The sequence below is a fragment of the Malaclemys terrapin genome, chromosome 13 (genome assembly GCF_027887155.1).
Source record: "Malaclemys terrapin pileata isolate rMalTer1 chromosome 13, rMalTer1.hap1, whole genome shotgun sequence".
Lineage (NCBI taxonomy): Eukaryota > Metazoa > Chordata > Testudines > Emydidae > Malaclemys > Malaclemys terrapin.
In genome coordinates this window covers 10077873-10095728 of record NC_071517.1, presented here as the reverse complement: position 1 = coordinate 10095728, position 17856 = coordinate 10077873, and the positions used below count along the sequence as shown (strand labels likewise).

Below are 17856 nucleotides of genomic sequence, written 5' to 3'. Positions count from 1 at the left end.
ATACTGCCACCTATTGTTTGATTAAATAAAAATTTAGTGTTGCCCAGCTACCTTGAGCTAGAACACACCATATGAACATTCCCGTTCAGGTAAGCCAAATGCTACATATGTTATCACTTTGCATAAGAAATAAGTACAAATCTGATCAATGGAATTGGAATCCGGCAAACTGTACTGCAAAACTCACATCTCCAGGAAAATAAATTAGCCACTGGAATGCAAAGTGGCTCAGTTAGTGATATGCTGGCTGCAGCTCGCCTTGTAAGGTGATCGAAAGAAGGATATGAAAATGTCCCCCTGCAACGTGTCGCTTCACTAGTACAGTTTGTGGAAACAGAGTAGTTGAACTATTCAGCTCAACTAATTAAATATGAAATATGGGCAGCTGAAATATTAAATAGCTGACGTGTATATAGGTCAACCAATGGAATATAAGTCTTAATCGCCAAAGTCTAAGAACTTGAGAGTTCCTGCACCAGATCAGACCAAGCTGTCGGACTGTTTGTTTTATCTTAATCCCAAATTCTTATTCTCTCTTTGCCTCTCAATCTTCTCTTCATCTTCAGAAATCAATGGAGGTATTTCTGGAACTCATTTATATTCTCTTATTCAGTCACCTTTCCTGATCATTTATTCCATGTTTCTTACCCTTTATGAGATGTTCCCGCTTTAACATACTGATTCTTACTTTATTAAATGTTAAGTTCATTTCTGAACTTGTGATCAATGAACTTAAACCCACGTGGCAGGAAGGGTTTTCAATGCATTATTTTCAGTTAATGTTAGCAAAATAGTTATTTTTTTAAAGAAGTAACCTGGACAAGAGAAAAGTCCTTGTTTCATGTTCTACCAACTAATGTTTGCACTGAAAAATATGGAGAAATACTAGACACCATGAAAAGATAAGGCATGAGGTCAAATCCAATAGCCAACCTTCAAAATGATCAGTTCCCACCTAGTAAGATGAAAGCAGAAGGGATAGGAAATATTGGCACCAGAGGAGGAACCCCCAGGAAATGGTCATGAACAGACCAGTTGCATTAAATTATCCTCACACTCTGCCCTAAAGCAGAAAGAGCTCTCATCTATAGGAGAGTTCCACAGGTAAAGAACCTAGATATAGGCAGACCTGTCCCTAGACTAGTGCTGATTGAAGCCAAATCAAATATTGATGTCTTTATTCCAATGGGGATACAAGAACCCCTTCAAGGTGGCTTTATTTGCTTCTGTCGATTTGGTGCTCATGCTGTGGGTAAGTTAAATAAATGGTCATCGCTCAGATTTTCATCTAAGCTATGCATCGGACTTCATCTAGTCCTTTTGATATATTCATCTGGCCCACAGGGCAGGATATACTCCGCAGAAGAGAAGAAAATCACTTTAAAAAATATGTTTCTAATCCTCGTAGTTGCAAAGAAAAAGCTTGGAAATGTGACCCGAGTGTAGCTGACGCAGTGATGTCTGCTAACAGGATTCCGCCAGTGGGGAGAGAGATGGAGGAAGAGTGGGTGGGGCCAGGGCAATGTATGTCATCCCCCCACCACCATCACTGGCCCCACAGAGCTCTGGGAGCAAATACACACTGGGTTGTACTAAGGCCCCCTTTCAGAAAGACACTTAAGCATGTACTTAACTTTAAGCATGTGCCTAAAACCCATTTGCCTTGAGTAGAATTAGGCAGATGCTTAAGTGCTTTGCTAAATAATAATGGTTCTTATTATTCCTCTCGTCCGTAATCTTTATGAGAATGAGATTCTCGTCATCGTAATTTACAATGGGCAGCTGTAGAAACTATTGTGGTGTAACAAGAGGAGTATCAGGATCTTAGCTGAAAAATAGGCAGCAAGAACAAATTAAAATCCCAGCAGAGACAAAGGCCAAGTCGCTGTGCTAATGTCTACAGCTGAACAAATAATTGGTACTGAATAATTTGCTGGATGAGTCTGGGCACTTTTTCTGCTTGTCAGAATAACGGAGCAGATCTCAACTTCCTCAGATGTGTGTGTTAGAATTTACTCACGAGCATTCTTGTGATGTTTCCCCTTCTCCCTCACTCTATGGACGGATCACAAACAGTTTACTCTGAATGTTCAAAGAGCGGTATTTCAAATCTGAGTTGCGTTGGCCATTGTATTTTCTCTGTTCCCTGAATCAGGAAGAGCGGGACTTGATCTGAGTCTTCCACTCCTCTCTCTCCCGCCCTTCCCCTCCCATCCCGGTCTTCTTAAATGGAAACCTATTTTGAAAGCTCAAAATTGCTCATGAAGCAAAATAGTTGTTTACCAGTCAGCCCTACCATATATCCACATGGATAGGTTACTAGTCTGAATGGGACCAAACCCAGCTCGGCCACTAATTTTCTGTGTGACATTGGACAAGCCACTCTGAAATAATTGTAAGCAATTGAAAACTGGAACAAGAAATGATTGGGTCTTTATATTTGTCAGCATTTTTGAACTACTGGCTCCCAAAGTGCTTCCTGAAATTCTAAGCCAACTTCAGGAACTGATTCATTATCAGACCAAGTTATACTTCACAGAGCTCACCTCAAATATCTGAAGCCAGCTGCGATTGGCTTTGATAAAGAGACCTGCAAGGTGCTGTTCAACCTGCCAGCTGGAAAAGAACCCTGAGCTGAGCTGAAACTAAAGCTCTTGTTCTTGCTTTTTAACATCTACACTTCTGTTGCCTTGAAAGGACTTTGAGAAGCTTTCAAGCTCTCACCAACCACACTAAATGCCCCCAGCTGGTATAAATGAGTGTAGCTACGTTTACTTTGATTTACACCAGCTGAGGATTTGGCTCTTAAGTTTTATATTTGAAACTTAAATTAAAAACTTGGGAGAAATAGGAAGCTCTCATAATTATTCAGCAGTCCTTTAATTACATAAACAACACATTTTTTTTCAATTTATCCCCGCCCCTCAAAAATACCCTTAATATCTGATCCCCACAAACCACCCTTTTTCTCATGAGAATATGTAAGCAAGATTGGCACCTCCATCACACTGGGCCTTGTTTAGCCTTACGTCTCCCTGCTGATGTGCTTTTGAACAATACCCATTCTGACAGATCTCCTTTGCCAAACTAGTTCACCCTCCACCATTGACAGAACGGTGCTCAACTGGGCCCAAGCCGCGATGCAAAGATTTTCTGCAGTTGCAATTCACGTGTGATTTATTTGCATCCCAGGAGGTTTTCACTGAGTCTTGAGCTTGAATGAATCGGAAAACCTCAAAGCAAAACTGCCACCAAGTTTCACCCAGTTCTGATTCAAAACCATTTCAATGTCAAATCTTAGGCGCAGGCTGGCAAATCTTGTTACAAAACCTGGGCTGGGTTTCCAGCTTCGAACAAAATCCGAAACCAGGTGAGTTCTGTGGAGTGCCAAGGTTTTGCAAGGAACACGTTGCAGCGCTCTGACCAGTTAAACATAAGCAGCTAACATGTCTAAGCAGCAAACCTGTAGGTGCCAAAAATAATTCCAGTGCTAGCCTTCATCAACCCAGAACTCTTCTCAGCTTCACTAGGTTTACTGAAGTCTGACACCAAGTTTCAAAAGACAGATTGGAGTTCTTACTCCATACTATGCAGCTTATGCCTAACAGATTGATGCCACTGTAGTTAGTTGAAGGCTATGATCACTATTAATTGGCCCCAAACTAAGGATCATTGTTTTGACTAATAATCTGAGATGGGCTCACGCTGCAAAGTGCCTAGATGCACATTTCAAACTCGCCAAAGTTTAGGATGTTTGGATATGAGGGTTTGGTGCAGGCCCAGACTTGGTGACATAGAATTTATAAAGATTAAGAGAACATGATTTGACTTCAAGGTACTGTTTGCCACTACGAGGGCGCTTAGCATTCAGCACAGAAGTCAGAGTTCTATTCAGCTGTCCACCCAGTTCCGCTGCAGGCTGTGTAAGAACAGACCCCATGTCATGTCGGGGCATAGGGACAGATTCTGCTCTCTGCTGCACTGCCATAAACAGGACACCACCCTGCAAGAAGCTGAGCGCCCTCAACTCTCCTTTGAAGTGGGTGAGAGTCAAGTATGGCCACCATCTCCCAGTGGATGCTCAGCATTTTCCAGAATCATATCTGAGTAACTCCACTGAGTCAGAGAGGCTACTCCAGGCTCACTCTCAAACCCACGGTGCCTTTATGATGCCTACAAAAAACTGAACCGTGGGCAGGCTGCTAGTATGCTGAGGTCCTGCCTATCTCGCTGACCAGTACTGTTTATTGTTCCCTGGGTGGTCTGTTTATATCCACCTGTTGTTTTATACTTAGACTGTAAGCTCCTTGGGGCAGGGGCTGTCTTGTTGATGTGTGTACAGGACCTAGCACAGTGGGATCCTTGCCCATGACTGGGGCTCCTGGGCGCTATGATGATACAAATAATAATAATAGTCAAATCACTATTATAGACAACAGATGATCACACATCCCAAAATGAGCATCTAAAAGAGTCTTTTCATTTTATTCTGTTGGTAGGTGCTTAACTTTTATGGTTGTTTGAATGTAACCAGGAAGGTGATCCAAAAACGTATCGTGCTTTACTTGATCGTCTTTGTTTAACTTCAGTCCAACACATATCTGTATTTTTAGCATTCTGAGGTTTGGCGAACTTTTTGCATATTCTGACTTGGTAACATATTGCTGGGTTCCATTGGATCTAGGTTTTACATTTTCTACTACACATTTAAAAAAAAACACCTCTTTTTAAAAAATGTCACTGGTTTTGTACCAGGCTGTGTTGTCAAAAGCATTTAAAAATTAATTCCTGGGGACCTGTTGTAATTAAAATTTAAGCATCATTAAAATTGTATGTGCTGGTGGTGGGGGTTAGCTGGTTTAATAACCTTTTAAAGATAACCTATTCATGCTGGGAGCTTTGAAATGATCTTGCAGATGTCCCAGAGCCATGGATATGGTTGCTGCTTTTGTTGCTATGATTGCAGACAGCTGTATTGGTAGCTTGGCAAAAGAAGGAACAGTACATCATATGCAATCATGAATTCCTGGACAAAGTGTAGGGCTAGGATTATTCTTCTCTTATTGATTTAACTTAGAACTAATTATTTTAAGATGACAACATTAATGTCTTTTTGTTCATACTGAGTGACAATTGACTACAATTCTCGTTTTGTTTACTCTGGGCAGTGATTACTTGTTCTACTTGCATGCTGTGCTGATCAATTCTTAGAGATACAACAGGCTAAAAGCATGCAGAAGTCATGGCATCTTTGACTACAGAAACAAGAGCCTTAGATACCAGTCATTACTATAGCTGCAGTACTAAGAGCACAAGTAGTGTTAAGGCATCATATATTTTACTTCAGATGTTTCAGAATTTGCTTTTATCTTTGGTTTTTGCACTGAGATTTAATCAGTGATCTTGGACTTCAGTAATTGCTTGGAGTAAGCACTTTCATTTTTGATCATTCATACAGTATAGGAAAGAGGCTGGACCAGAAAAGAAAGCAAAGCCAATGTGAAATATTGAATGAAGATAGTGGACAATTACTACCAACTTGTTCCCAGTCTGAATTGTACAGCCTAAGCTGGTAAGTCAAATTTAATTCTCTTAACTCATGTTCTTTAGCTATGTGTTGGTGAATGAAATCACTTAATAAATAAGTGGGGGGGGGTTATTATTATCTATTGTGTGTGTATGTTTTTTTTATCAAATCTTCCCAAGTTAACACTTCTACATCTAGGCTGTATTTATACAGTGTGCCTATGTATACCGTATGCTCATATGTGTATAATCGGCACACACCGATATGTAATTCAGGGATTTGTTTCCCTTTTACAATGTGATTTTAGAAACTGTGCATGAATATTTGATCAGTCCCCCAGGATGAAATAAGCGGCTTTCAAGGGTAGGTTATTTAAATGGATTTTATCTAAAATCTCCACTTTTAAAACACATGCCTGTTCAGAAAGGTTACTTTAGTAGTGCCTGGGATGTGTGATCAGAAACCTGATCACAAAGATTAGATTCCATTGTGTACAGTATGAAACATGTGTTGGGCGACTTCCCTCTCTTAGTTGGTACATGCTAAATGAGAGTGATAATGAGAATCAGAGTCTGCATGTGATGACTAGTGTAAAATGTCTGCAGTAGACTGTTTGCCCAGTGATTCAGATATTCATTACTGGAACCATTTTTGTTGTGATTTTTAATTCTTAAAAAAGTGGGCTACTGACAGTATTGGTTATGCCCAGTTACAATGTGAGCAGCTGGTCTGCATGCTACCCTGCAGAGCTCTACCTATGCCCCCCAAACCTGCAGCACATTTCTCATCAATTTCTTGATTGACTGTGACAAGCGTTAGCCAGTTAGGTCAAATATTGTGATGGTTATTTTGATGTGCACAAAGATCTATTCAGAACACCACTGAGATCACCTAATGCGTTTACATTTGTGACCTAAGCTAGATATGTGCTGAGGTTTCCAGAGGTGAAAGCCTTGAATATATCAACTCCAGTGCACCACCTAGCACCTACAGGGTTTGTTTTTTATCATACACTGCTAACAGTTTAACTCTAGCAATCATCCATCCTTCATCATAGCACATCTTCAGTTGTCCATATGTTAAAAACATGAAGACATGTCTAATGTGTAACTTCAGTGAGAATTATGTATATGTTTTGCTGTATCATCTGACATGGCTATGAAAGCTAACCTGAATGTCTTATAAAAGAAGCCTAAAGATGTTCTTATAAAATTACCTAGATGTTATAAAACTGCTACCAGCCAATTTAAATATCCTTGCATTTGAATCATGTGAGTCTGAGATGGAAAAGACCCTGTAGATTATCAAATCTATCGCCTTCCCAATGCAGGATTGTTCCGTGTTTTTATTGAGTCTAGTTTCCATTAATTCCCTTGGGAGACAGCTCTCCAGCTTAATAAGATCACAGTACTAGAAAGTTTTCTGTGATATGCTGCATACATTTTCCCTTTCCCTTTTTTTCATCTCATAACTGCTTATTACATACCCCATTGTGCTGTCCTAAATACAGTAACCCTTGGCAATATTTTGCATTTTACAAACATTGTATGAACATGCTGATCAGGACTTCAATGAATTTGCATTACACTATTTCCAACTATTACTTGGCTGTTGTGTGCTTAGTTCATGCAATGTTTTACTTACTTCTGTTAGTATATAAAAATAGCCCATTGAACGTTTTTAAGGTCATTGATGACCTAATAGGGGATCAGTGTGCGTATGGTACTATTGCCACATAGAAAAATGGTGTCACTGAATCACTGCAAGTGTTACAGCTATGTTTACTCAACCTCCTCTTTGACCTATCTCTCCTTAGATAAAGAGAAACACCCATGGGGTTATATGGTCATAAAGATGTATATTTAGCAGAAATAAAATAATAATAGGTAGCTCTTGTATAGCACTTTTCATCAGCAGATCTCAAAGTTCTTTACAAATGAACCATATATCGTTATCCCCATTGTACTGATGGGGAAACTGAGGCACAGAGCAATTAAAGTAACTTGCCCAACGTCACCCCGCAGGACAGTGGCAGAGCAGGAAATAGAACCCAGGTCTCCTGACGCCCCATCTAATGCTCTAGCCATTGGGAAATACTGCCTTTGTACCTGCATATTGATTGTAAAGATCAGCAATGGCTAACTCATAAAAAACCACCTATGGGTAATTAAAGAGACAAGGTGGGTGAGATAATCTCTTTTACTGGACCAACTTCTGTTGATGACAGAGACAAGCTTTCGAACTACACAGAGCTCTTCTTCAGCTCTGGGAAAGATACTCAGAGTGTCACAGCTAAATACAAGATCGAACAGATAGAATATGTACTAACTACTAATGCTAAGCTAAGGGACCATTCAAGGTGAAGTGGCCAGTAATCCACCAACCTCTCCAAGTTCAGCATCATGAGCAAGCCCACACACCTGGCCACATCAACTGAAAGTGGCATCAGACCCTGCCAGTACAACAGATGCAAAACCTGCACACACATCTCCACTGTACAACGATCAACATCCCCCACAACACACCTTTCAAGATCCAGGGGTCCTACACATGCCTACCACAATATGTGATGTACTTCATCCAGTGCACTAAATGTTCCAATAACAACTAGGTGGGTGGAAACCAGACAATCACTATACTCTCAAATGAGCATACACAGGAAAATGATAAAAGACAAAAACATCACATCACCCGTGGGTGAACATTTTTTTCACAAAGCGATCACTCTAGATGTGATCTATCAGTCCTCATCCTCAAAGGAAACCTGCACAACACTTTCAAAAGTCAGCCTGGGAGCTTAAATTCATAACTTTGCTCGACACTAAAAACCATGCCCTTAATAAAGACACTGAATTTATGCTTATTACGACAATCTGTAATGAACGAATCCTGACTTTTTGTCCTGTGACTGCAGGGGTGTTAATGGTCCCCTTTTCCCTGGAATGTCTCCTTAGAATAAGTGCTAACTACTTATGCTAAACTATATGTTCGATCTTTTATTTAGCTGTGACACTCGGAGTACCTTTCCCAGCAGGGGCGGCTCCAGGCACCAGTGCACCAAGCGCGTGCCTGGGGCGCCAAGCCGCGGGGGGCGGCCTGCCGGTTGCTGTGGGGGCAGCAGTCAGGGAGCCTTTGGTGGCATGCCTGCGGGAGGTCTGCCAGTCCCGCGGCTTCGGCAGCAATTCGGCGGCAGATACGCCGAAGGCGCAGGTCCGGTGGACCTCCTGCAGGTATGCCACCGAATCCGCGTTACCAGTGGACCTCCCGCAGGCACCCCCGAAAGCCGCCTGACTGCCGTGCTTGGGGCAGCAAAGTACATAGAGCCGCCCCTGGTGGCAACTGCTGTGAAGAAGAGACCTGAGCAAGTGGTGAGGGATCTGAATTAGCCAGAGCAGGTGGGAAGGTACCTAGCAAGCTACCGTGGGTTTCTGCGAGAGGTCTCTGCTAGCTTCCAAAACCAGCTTGGCTTTCTTTGTTCTAGGGGAATAAGACAACTAAGTGGAGAGGTGGTTGGAGGAGGGAAGTGGGACAAACATTAATTTCCTTTTTAATTTGCAATATAAAGTTTTAAATACGCTCATTAAAATAATTGTTTTAAAAAAGAATACCCTTCTCCCGCCCCAGCATAAACCCACTTTGCTGGGAGCTGGCCAGCGCCAAGTCTTTCCCTTAGTCCCTGGAGACGTGTTGTGGGTGTGTAAGATCCTGAGAGGTGAATGATACAAGCAAGATACAATGATACAAGATACAAGCAAGTCTTCCTGGCCAGCTGCTGCCCTCTACCACTGCTGTCGAAGTCCTGCTGTGATGTCCCCGGCTCGCTGGCCGCTCAGCATTTATTCCAGCCCCAGGATTTAGTTGATATCTTGTACCAGTCCAATGATAACGGGTTGCCAGGCCACCAGGTAGCGTAGCCAGTCGAGCAGCTGCCCGTACATGACGTGAGGCCTTTCCCAGTTGTACGCGGAAAGAGTTAAAACAGCAAAACGGGGAAGCAGAGAGAGAAACGTGGGGCTGGCTCAGAAGGCTGCAGGCAGGTGTCTTCCCTAGCTGAAGCTTTCTGCATGCAGCCCTGTTATTTGCACCTCTGACTTGAGGACTGCAGAATTATAGGTTATGGCAGAAAGGTTAGAGGAAGTGGACCTATTGATACAGTATCAAGAAGATGACAACCGGAGATAATAGCACACAAAGACGGGCCTTCCAAAGCAGGGATTATACAGCTGAGCTTTCGTTTCCTTGGGCTACGGGCTCAGGGTCAGGGGCGGCTCCAGGCACCAGCGCACCAAGCGTGTGCCTGGGGCGGCAAGCCACGGGGGGCGGTGTGCCAGTCGCCCTGAGGGCAGCAGTCAGGCTGCCTTCGGCGGCATGCCTGCGGGAGGTCCGCCAGTCCCACGGCTTTGGCAGCAATTCGGCGGCGGGTACGCCGAAGGCGCGGGACTGGTGGACCTTCCACAGGCATGCTGCCAAATCTGTGTTACCAGCGGACCTCCCGCAGGCATGCCGCCGAAGGCTTCCTTACTGCCGTGCTTGGGGCGGCAAAATACATAGAGCCGCCCCTGTTTCCCAGACACGAAGAAGAGCTCTGTGCAGCTTGAAAGCTTGACTCTCTCACCAACAGAAGTTCGCCTAATAAAAGATTGCCTCACCCACCTTGTCTCGCTAATATCCTGGGACCAACGTGGCTACAACAACACTGCATACATCCCTGGATAGAACAGTAATCCTACTACATTGGTCCTTGGAAGGGTGCTGTTCAAATGTTTGGTACCTAAAGTTATTTTGACCCCGAGGTTACACAAGCATCTTTCTTATGTGTATGTAGCAGGCCTCATTCACCACTGTGAAACTCCAGCTGCACAATGCTGTAATAGTTGAAGTCAATGGAGCTGTGACATAGATTTTTAAGGGCTGAAGCAACCATCATGATTATCTCATCTGACCTCCTGCATATCACAGCGTCCCAGACGGATTGCCGGTGTGCAACAGTATGGTCCAGTTGTCCATCCCTAGCACACGGGGGACTGGGCTCTCCTTTAACGGAGCATCACCCGGCAGTCAGAATTGATGGAAAATCAAGACTGCTGACATTTAGAGAAGATTTGTTCAGGCTCTGCCACCAGCAGAGGTTGAATTCCCCTTTTTATAAAAGAGGTGGGGGGAGTGGCAGGGTCCACCTGGGCCAGTTAGTGTACAACATGCTAGTGTGCACTAGCATTTACACCCCCTGGTGTGGACTAATGCACCACGTAGGTAAGCCCTTAGAATGGCATTGACGGGCCAGTACGGAGGTTGTCTGGTCTGGCTCTAGATAGGAAGGCAGCCTATTTAGTTACGCAGGCCTAGATTCTCAAAGGTGTCCAGGTGCCTAACTCCAGTTTATATCAATGGGAATTAGGTCTGTAGTGTAGACATAGCCTTACAGCAGTACCGCTGTACCATGTAGCCACTCTCTGCCGATGGAAGAGAGCTCTTCCGCCGGCATAATTAAACCACCCTCAACAAGCGGCAGTAGCTCTGGAGTGCATCTCCCGCCGGCATAGTGCTGTCCACACCAGCGCTTTTGTTGGTGAATCTTATGTCAGTTGGGGGAACAGGTGTTTTTTCAGTCCTGATATGGGTGTAGTTAATTCTTTAATGATTTAATGGGATCAGCCAGAAGTAGCAAGCATCTAATGCCCCCATTGCTTGTTCTTAATCGCAGCGTGATGGCATTTCTAGGCTTGAAGTCCCATTCAGCACCAAGTAGAGCTGCTTGACTTGTTCATTACGAATGAACCAAGCCCTTTTCTCTTGTTGTTCTCAAGGCATTTGCAAACCATTCATCATCTCTGCAAATGCAAGGGGAGATTTTCAGAGGCGCAGATGGGAGTTTGATGCCCAAGTTCCTTCGACTTTTGGTGAAAGCTGGGTGCTTCCTGATCCCCTGGACCTCTGAACAACTCCCCTGTGTACACTATTCACAAATATCTGCTCAGCCACTTGGACAAACTATTTCCAGCCCCTGGATTATTCATGAAACGTCCCCTTTTACTATTTGCAGTACATGACTGCTGACTTTTCTCCTGTGGGGTAGCATCTGCTCCGTGACTGGATGCCTGGAACTTTTAAACAGGAGCAGAGTGAATTGAACTATTTTGTGAGTGTTTGCAAGACCCTTTGTGTTACTGATACATAGCGTTTGGGGCTGATTCTCCCCACACGCTGCTGTACAGGAGGAGCCATATATTGAAGTCAGTGCAGGGTAAAGTGGATGTGAGCGCAGATGCCCTTTCTATTTCAATCTGTTGCTCGGTGGAATATAGGGAAGCAGGTTATCATGGGAGCATTACGAGTGGATCTTTGCCATCACTCTGCGTGACTGAGAATAAAATGATCTTTGGTAAGGTGCTGAGTCACCTTTAAATATTAATAACATGAGACTGTGGGATCTGAAGATCTCTGGGGGCAACACCAAATCCAACCACCTCTTTAAACATATCTTCAGACGTTCATTAGAAACTCATTGAACTAATGGCAAGATTCTAAATAGGGGTTTAATGCGAGCACACCCTTAACAGCCATTTTTTTAAATCGTTTTATTTCACTGACTGCACCTTTGCTCATGTTTTCAATTAAAACTCCTGATTGATCCACTCACTGCATCAGTAAAGCAGAATGCTTTTTTGCACTTGTCGTGTGTTTGCCGTTAAAATCAGCACTTACGGATCGTTTCTACATCTGGTTCATGGAGTATCGGGGGCAGATCCATGCATGCTGCTCCAGATGTAACCAATGTGATTCCACCATGCGGGTGAGGAAAAAAGGATTTGTGGCACCCATGCTGAGTGTTCACATCCCCTGTGTGCCATAGAGACCAAATTTTGGGGGGCTCCCTTCATACCCCCATGTAGCAAGGTATGGGGAACTAAGACTAGGGGGAAATCTTCCAATATATGGATCCACTGGCTATTGCCCCAGTAGGGGATGACTGCAGCACCACGCAGAGTGATTCCACTACAGCTCCACAGCTGGATGGGACGGAGGGGTCCTTCCAACCCATCTTCCTGCTGCCCCTACAGAAACCCCCTTCCGCTAGACCTGGCCACTCCGGTGTGTTACTTTGCAGGGAGGGAGGAGAAAAGAGGAGGATCATTTAGCTCTTTTTCCCTCTATTGCACATAGGAAAAATAATTCCAGAATTTCAGGTAAATGTAGATTTTATTTTTATTGTAACCTCTGTATAATATTACAAGGTTCCTTGGTCCAGTGAATGGAACACTGGACTGTAATTCAAGAGACCTGGATTCCGTTCCTGCCTCTGCTGTTGATCTGCTGTGTGACCTAGGCAAAGGCACTGACTGTGTCTCTGTTTCCTCTGCCACCCTTTGTCTGTCTCATCTATTTAGACTAGCTCTTCAGGACAGGGACGGTCTTACTCTGTGTTTTGTGCAAGTGCTTAGTGCACAGGGGCCATAATTTCAGTTCAGGCCACTGAGCTCTACTAAAATGCAAATGAATACACCTCTACCCTGATATAACGCCGTCCTCGGGAGCCAAAAAATCTTACCGTGTTATAGGTGAAACCGCGTTATATCGAACTTGCTTTGATCCGCTGGAGCGCGCAGTCCCGCCCACCGGAGCCGCCGCTTTACCGCATTATATCCGACTTCATGTTATATTGGGTCACGTTATATCGGGGTAGAAGTGTAATAATGAAAAAGCAAGATAACTTCTATTGTGTGCAATCTCACTGCACCTATACTCCCATGGCCATCCTGCTCAATGAAAGACGATCCTGGAGATCTTAGAAGGCCTGCTTTGCTTTCATCCATTTTTTTGCTCATTAGTTGCAGGGATGCTACTCACACAGAGCTCTGTTCTTGTTTGTACACACTGGTGTGCTGATTTAACGAGGAAGTCTCCTTGTCACATGTCCCAATTATCTCGAGTCTCTGGGCATATGTTCGTCATTCAGAGACCTTGTCTATTTGTAGTACCTCGTTAGCCTGGGAAATGTGTGAGGTTATTTGTAAATGGACACTTTTGTGTTCAGAATGTCTGCTTTGCCACCATTCACCAACGGGAATGGAAGACTCAGAGGCCTTGTGAGAGTTGGCGTTGAGCTTTAAATCTTAGAGGCAAATTAAAGGCAAAGAGCAGCCGCAAGAAAGTGTTTAGCAGAAAAGCTTTTATGACAATAAATGGAAGGGCCAAATTGTTAGGTTCTGATTCTGCAATCCTGCTTGTTCTGGTTGAATTTAGGGAATATCATCATCACTTTACATACATAGAATATAAGTCCCTCTTCCCAATTCTCATTTAACCCAAACTCTCCCCCCCCCCTTTAAATATTTTTTTACCAGAATTGTTTTTATTCCCACAATGTGACTCACTTTGTCAGTTCCCCAGGTATTGAACCCACATTTTGGAGCTCTTATTCCTCCCATTGGCTGGCACTCATAGGGGTGGTCCCATTGGTGTCCACATCATAGCCCCTTCCGCCCACTGATGTCAATGGGACTATCTCTCTGAGCAACAACTCACCAATAGAAAGGATCTAAACTATGGCCCTTCATGTTCTTGGTGTGGGGTTGGCCTACCTTAATGAAAGTCCGTTGCTGCACAAGTCTTGCTGTGTGTGTTTCAAGGATGGGTTTTGAACGGATGAAGTTAGTGTAGCAAACCCATATCCAACAGCTGCATTGCCTTCTCTCTAGGAACCGCCACGTGAAAATGACACAGCAAATGCAGAACTTGAACCTTTCGCAGACAAAAAAGAACAGTGGGCCGTCTTCTCCGAATGCTGCTAAACGACTGTATCGCAACCTCTCCGAGAAGCTGAAGGGAAGTCACGCATCTTTTGATGAGGCGTATTTCAGGGCCAGATCAGATCGACTCAGTCTCCGCAAGACTTCTGTGGTAATTACTTCATTTTTAATAAACTGTCATATTAGCTAATTTCACCTTGACCTTGCTTCTCTGTTGTACCCCTTTCTTCATCCGCATTTTGTCTGTTCATGGACCTGCTCTACACACCTATTCCTGCGCTTATGTCAGAGGAATCCCACTGATGTGAAGCACGTGATAATAAGCACTATGCTTGATAATGTTTGCTCTGCAGAGCAGATATTGATTTTTTTCTTGTGGGCCAGATTCTGGGGCCCCCTTACAGTACCAGTTCTTTATTCCATGAGGAGTCCACTTTTAAGGAGTAAGGTTCTACATAGCATGAGTAAATGTTGCATAATCTGGCCCTATAGATAAGGAAAATGTCTAGCCCACCTTGGACATATAAGAAATGATCATTTTCTCTAGAAGTTTGACGTATGCACCAATGTCTCTCAACAGCAAAGGAAGTAACAGTCGAATAAGTAACAATTAAGTGCAAGGGTCACAGGCTAGGATGGTGAGCACCAGATCAGAACCTAGACAGAGAGCCAAGGACCCCCCACACATCAAAGCTCTTGGCACTCTCCTATGGTCGCAAAGCCCATCTATGGCCTTGATTGTACAAGATGCTGAGCACAGCACGTAGGCACTTGCTTAACCAAGCGCATGACTACTCCCATTGACTTCAATGGGGCTACTGTGACACAGCCTCATGCACTGCGTTCTGGCAGGCTTGGACAAACAGGCAGAGACCCCCGTAAAACGACACAGGCACGGGCTCGGTAAGCAACACAACCTCATCTATTTATTACTGGAGGGAGGTGCCGAGGCAGCTGCCCTCCTGCTGCTGGTGTTGCTGAAACAAAACAGGTTTCCTCCCCTCTGGAGGCAGGAAGGACACGCCCTTGGGTTTCTACTCTGAATTGCTTCCTGAGGGAGGGGAGGAGCAGCCACCTTGAGGGGCTGCCTGTGGATGTGCCAAGAAACACCCGCTCACCCAGCCGGCACGGTAACGACGCCTGGGCTTAAAGTTAAGTGCTGTGCTGGATCAGGGCTAGCGTGCTCAGCACCTTGCAGGACAGCTCTACCTAAGGCCCATATTGCTAATGGGAACCGTATGACAGGCCAGAAAAAGATGTATGGCTTAGATTTCCTTAACACGTGCAAATCTGCCTTATATGTAAGAAAAATTGCATGCAGCAGTCCAAGTGCTGAAGCCCTAGGAGAGTTAATTCAAAACAATCGCAGCCCGTAGATCAGGCTAGATGTTTCTTTCAGGAAGTTATAGGGCTAGATTCAGCCTGGCCCTGTTAGAGGGGCATGGCAGGAGAGAGGGCATTAGCAGACTGCTGTTCTCGTACATGGCCCGCAGAAGAGCTAGGCAGAGCTGCAGACCCTGTGTGCTGGACATGACAGGACGGCTCTGTCCCTGTTCCTATGGTGGGCACAGGGCATTGGCTGTCTCCACGACCCCTCCTGTCTTCCATGCCCTGGCCAGGGGAGCTGCCTGGCTGTGGGCTTGGTAATGGGAACACAGCCTGTGTGCCTCAGGAATTTCTTCTTTGAGGCACAGCACCTCATTGGGTCAGAGCTGCCATTGGGTCAGAGTAGCTGCATCCTCCCCTCAACAGGAGCTGCACATATATGGCCCTATCTAGCCCACGGAGAGGGGTTTGTACAATGAAGTTTGGATTTGCATCTGGATCCACTTTGGGGAGCATTTGGATTTAGGAGGATTTGCTACAGGCCTAGGTATAGGAGTTAGCTATGGAAAAAGCCCACTGGGTCATGATTTCCACCCCATCCCCCGCCTTTTTTTTTTTTCTTACCAGGTTTTTTTTAATCATATCTTTTGTATGATTATTGTGCCGGCAAAGGCACTGCAATCATCCAAGGCTGATGCATGGAGTGGATGGAACAAGGTCCTAGCCCAGCTCCCTGTTCCAAAAATCCACTTATTATGCAGTCCCAGACAGGGAACACGTATCTGTTCTTAGCCAAAAGGCTGAGGAGCAAATGACAGCTGTGGAGACTGAACTCCTCTGTCACCTAGTGAGCTGCTGGCTTGCTCTCTTACTGCCCATCATCCTTCTCAGATCTGACCTGTCAGGACCCCCTCTAGGCATGGGAGTGTTTATTTCAGTCCTCAGCCTTACTGACAAAACTCGATTGCCAAGTATGATGTGGACAGTTGTATAATGGGAAATAGATCGAGACTCACTACTTTTATGTCCTTCAATCCATTATGCAACCATGAAAGTGTAATGGCTTTTTGTCACGACTGACCTGCCGTAGGCCAAACGCTAGAGGTGAAAGTTTCTATAGCCCATCTGTAATTCAGAGCCTGATCCAACACCCATAAAAGTCAGTGACAAGATTCCCACTGACCTCTGTGGGCTTTGGATCAGGTCCCCACTGAGCAAGCCAATCAACCAACTAGCTATTATTTTCAGTGTTCGCTGTGGAAAATAACCAGGAAACTACAGGTAAGGAGTAAAAATATAACGCATCAAGGTGTTAGCTGATACGTTTTTTAATTCTAAACCTCAATTTAAAGGACATCTGTGGTATAGGGTCGACACATTAATTAAAATCAAATTTCCAGATGAGAGAACAGGATTTTTAGACTCTTCATTCACTGTCCACTAGTGAACAGTTTTCTCTTCATTTTTTCTATGCAACACTTTCCATTCAAGACATTTATTGTCCTGCCAGAGACATAGCCACCTCCCAGCACTGCTTTATTCTCACACTCATGTTCGTCAAAGCACTTCCTTGCTGGAACTAGTTCAACATTTTGTTTCCAACTCCAGGACCAGACATGGACTTTTCTAGTTAACCCAAAGCAAATAGCTACATCTGATTGCATTTTTAAACACTCAGCACTTAATCACTTCACTGGAACATAGCTACTGCTTACCGCAAAGCAGCATGGTGGTTCTTTTCAGTGTGTACATTTTTGCATCTGTGTAACACCCTCCACAAATTACTCTTGTTGTGCAACTGTTAAGGGAGGAAAAACTTGAGAATTGTCCCTAAACTGCACTTGATCGCTTGTAACTGGGCCGTCAGATACTGTTTGCTCCCAGTGATGTTTTCACAATAGAGAAATATCCTGTGCTCTAGTGGGTGCAGATGAAGTCAGAAGGCACTTTTGAATCATTTTGATGGTACCAGCTGGTCTGAAGCTGAACATGTCTGTCTGATGAGATCACAGTTCCTCCTTTCCCCCATTTGAATTCCATCCCCAGGAGCTGCAGGTGACTGAATAGTATAGCAAATACTAAGGGATGTTTTAAGTAAGAGTTTGGTGCAGTATTTGCATTAACTGATATAGTAGGTAAAGATAGTTCTTGTTTGCAAACTGCAAACTGACAGGAAGAAGGATGGTCTAGTGGCTACAGCACTTGACTGGGGCTTGGGTTCGAGTGTGAGCACAGTTGCAGACATCAAGTGCA

The 17856-nt window shown here is 44.3% G+C and overlaps 1 protein-coding gene across 1 annotated transcript in view; it reads left to right on the top strand.

The window, feature by feature from the left end:
* The first annotated feature begins 5466 nt into the window (after positions 1 to 5466).
* The window catches only part of ANKFN1 (ankyrin repeat and fibronectin type III domain containing 1), an 84689-nt gene continuing 72299 nt past the window's right edge, over positions 5467 to 17856 (top strand). Inside the window, exons 1-2 of the mRNA XM_054047999.1 lie at positions 5467 to 5572; positions 14227 to 14428. Coding sequence (XP_053903974.1) covers positions 14243 to 14428 — 186 coding nt within the window. The 5' untranslated portion in view covers positions 5467 to 5572; positions 14227 to 14242. The remainder of the gene's footprint in view (positions 5573 to 14226; positions 14429 to 17856) is intronic.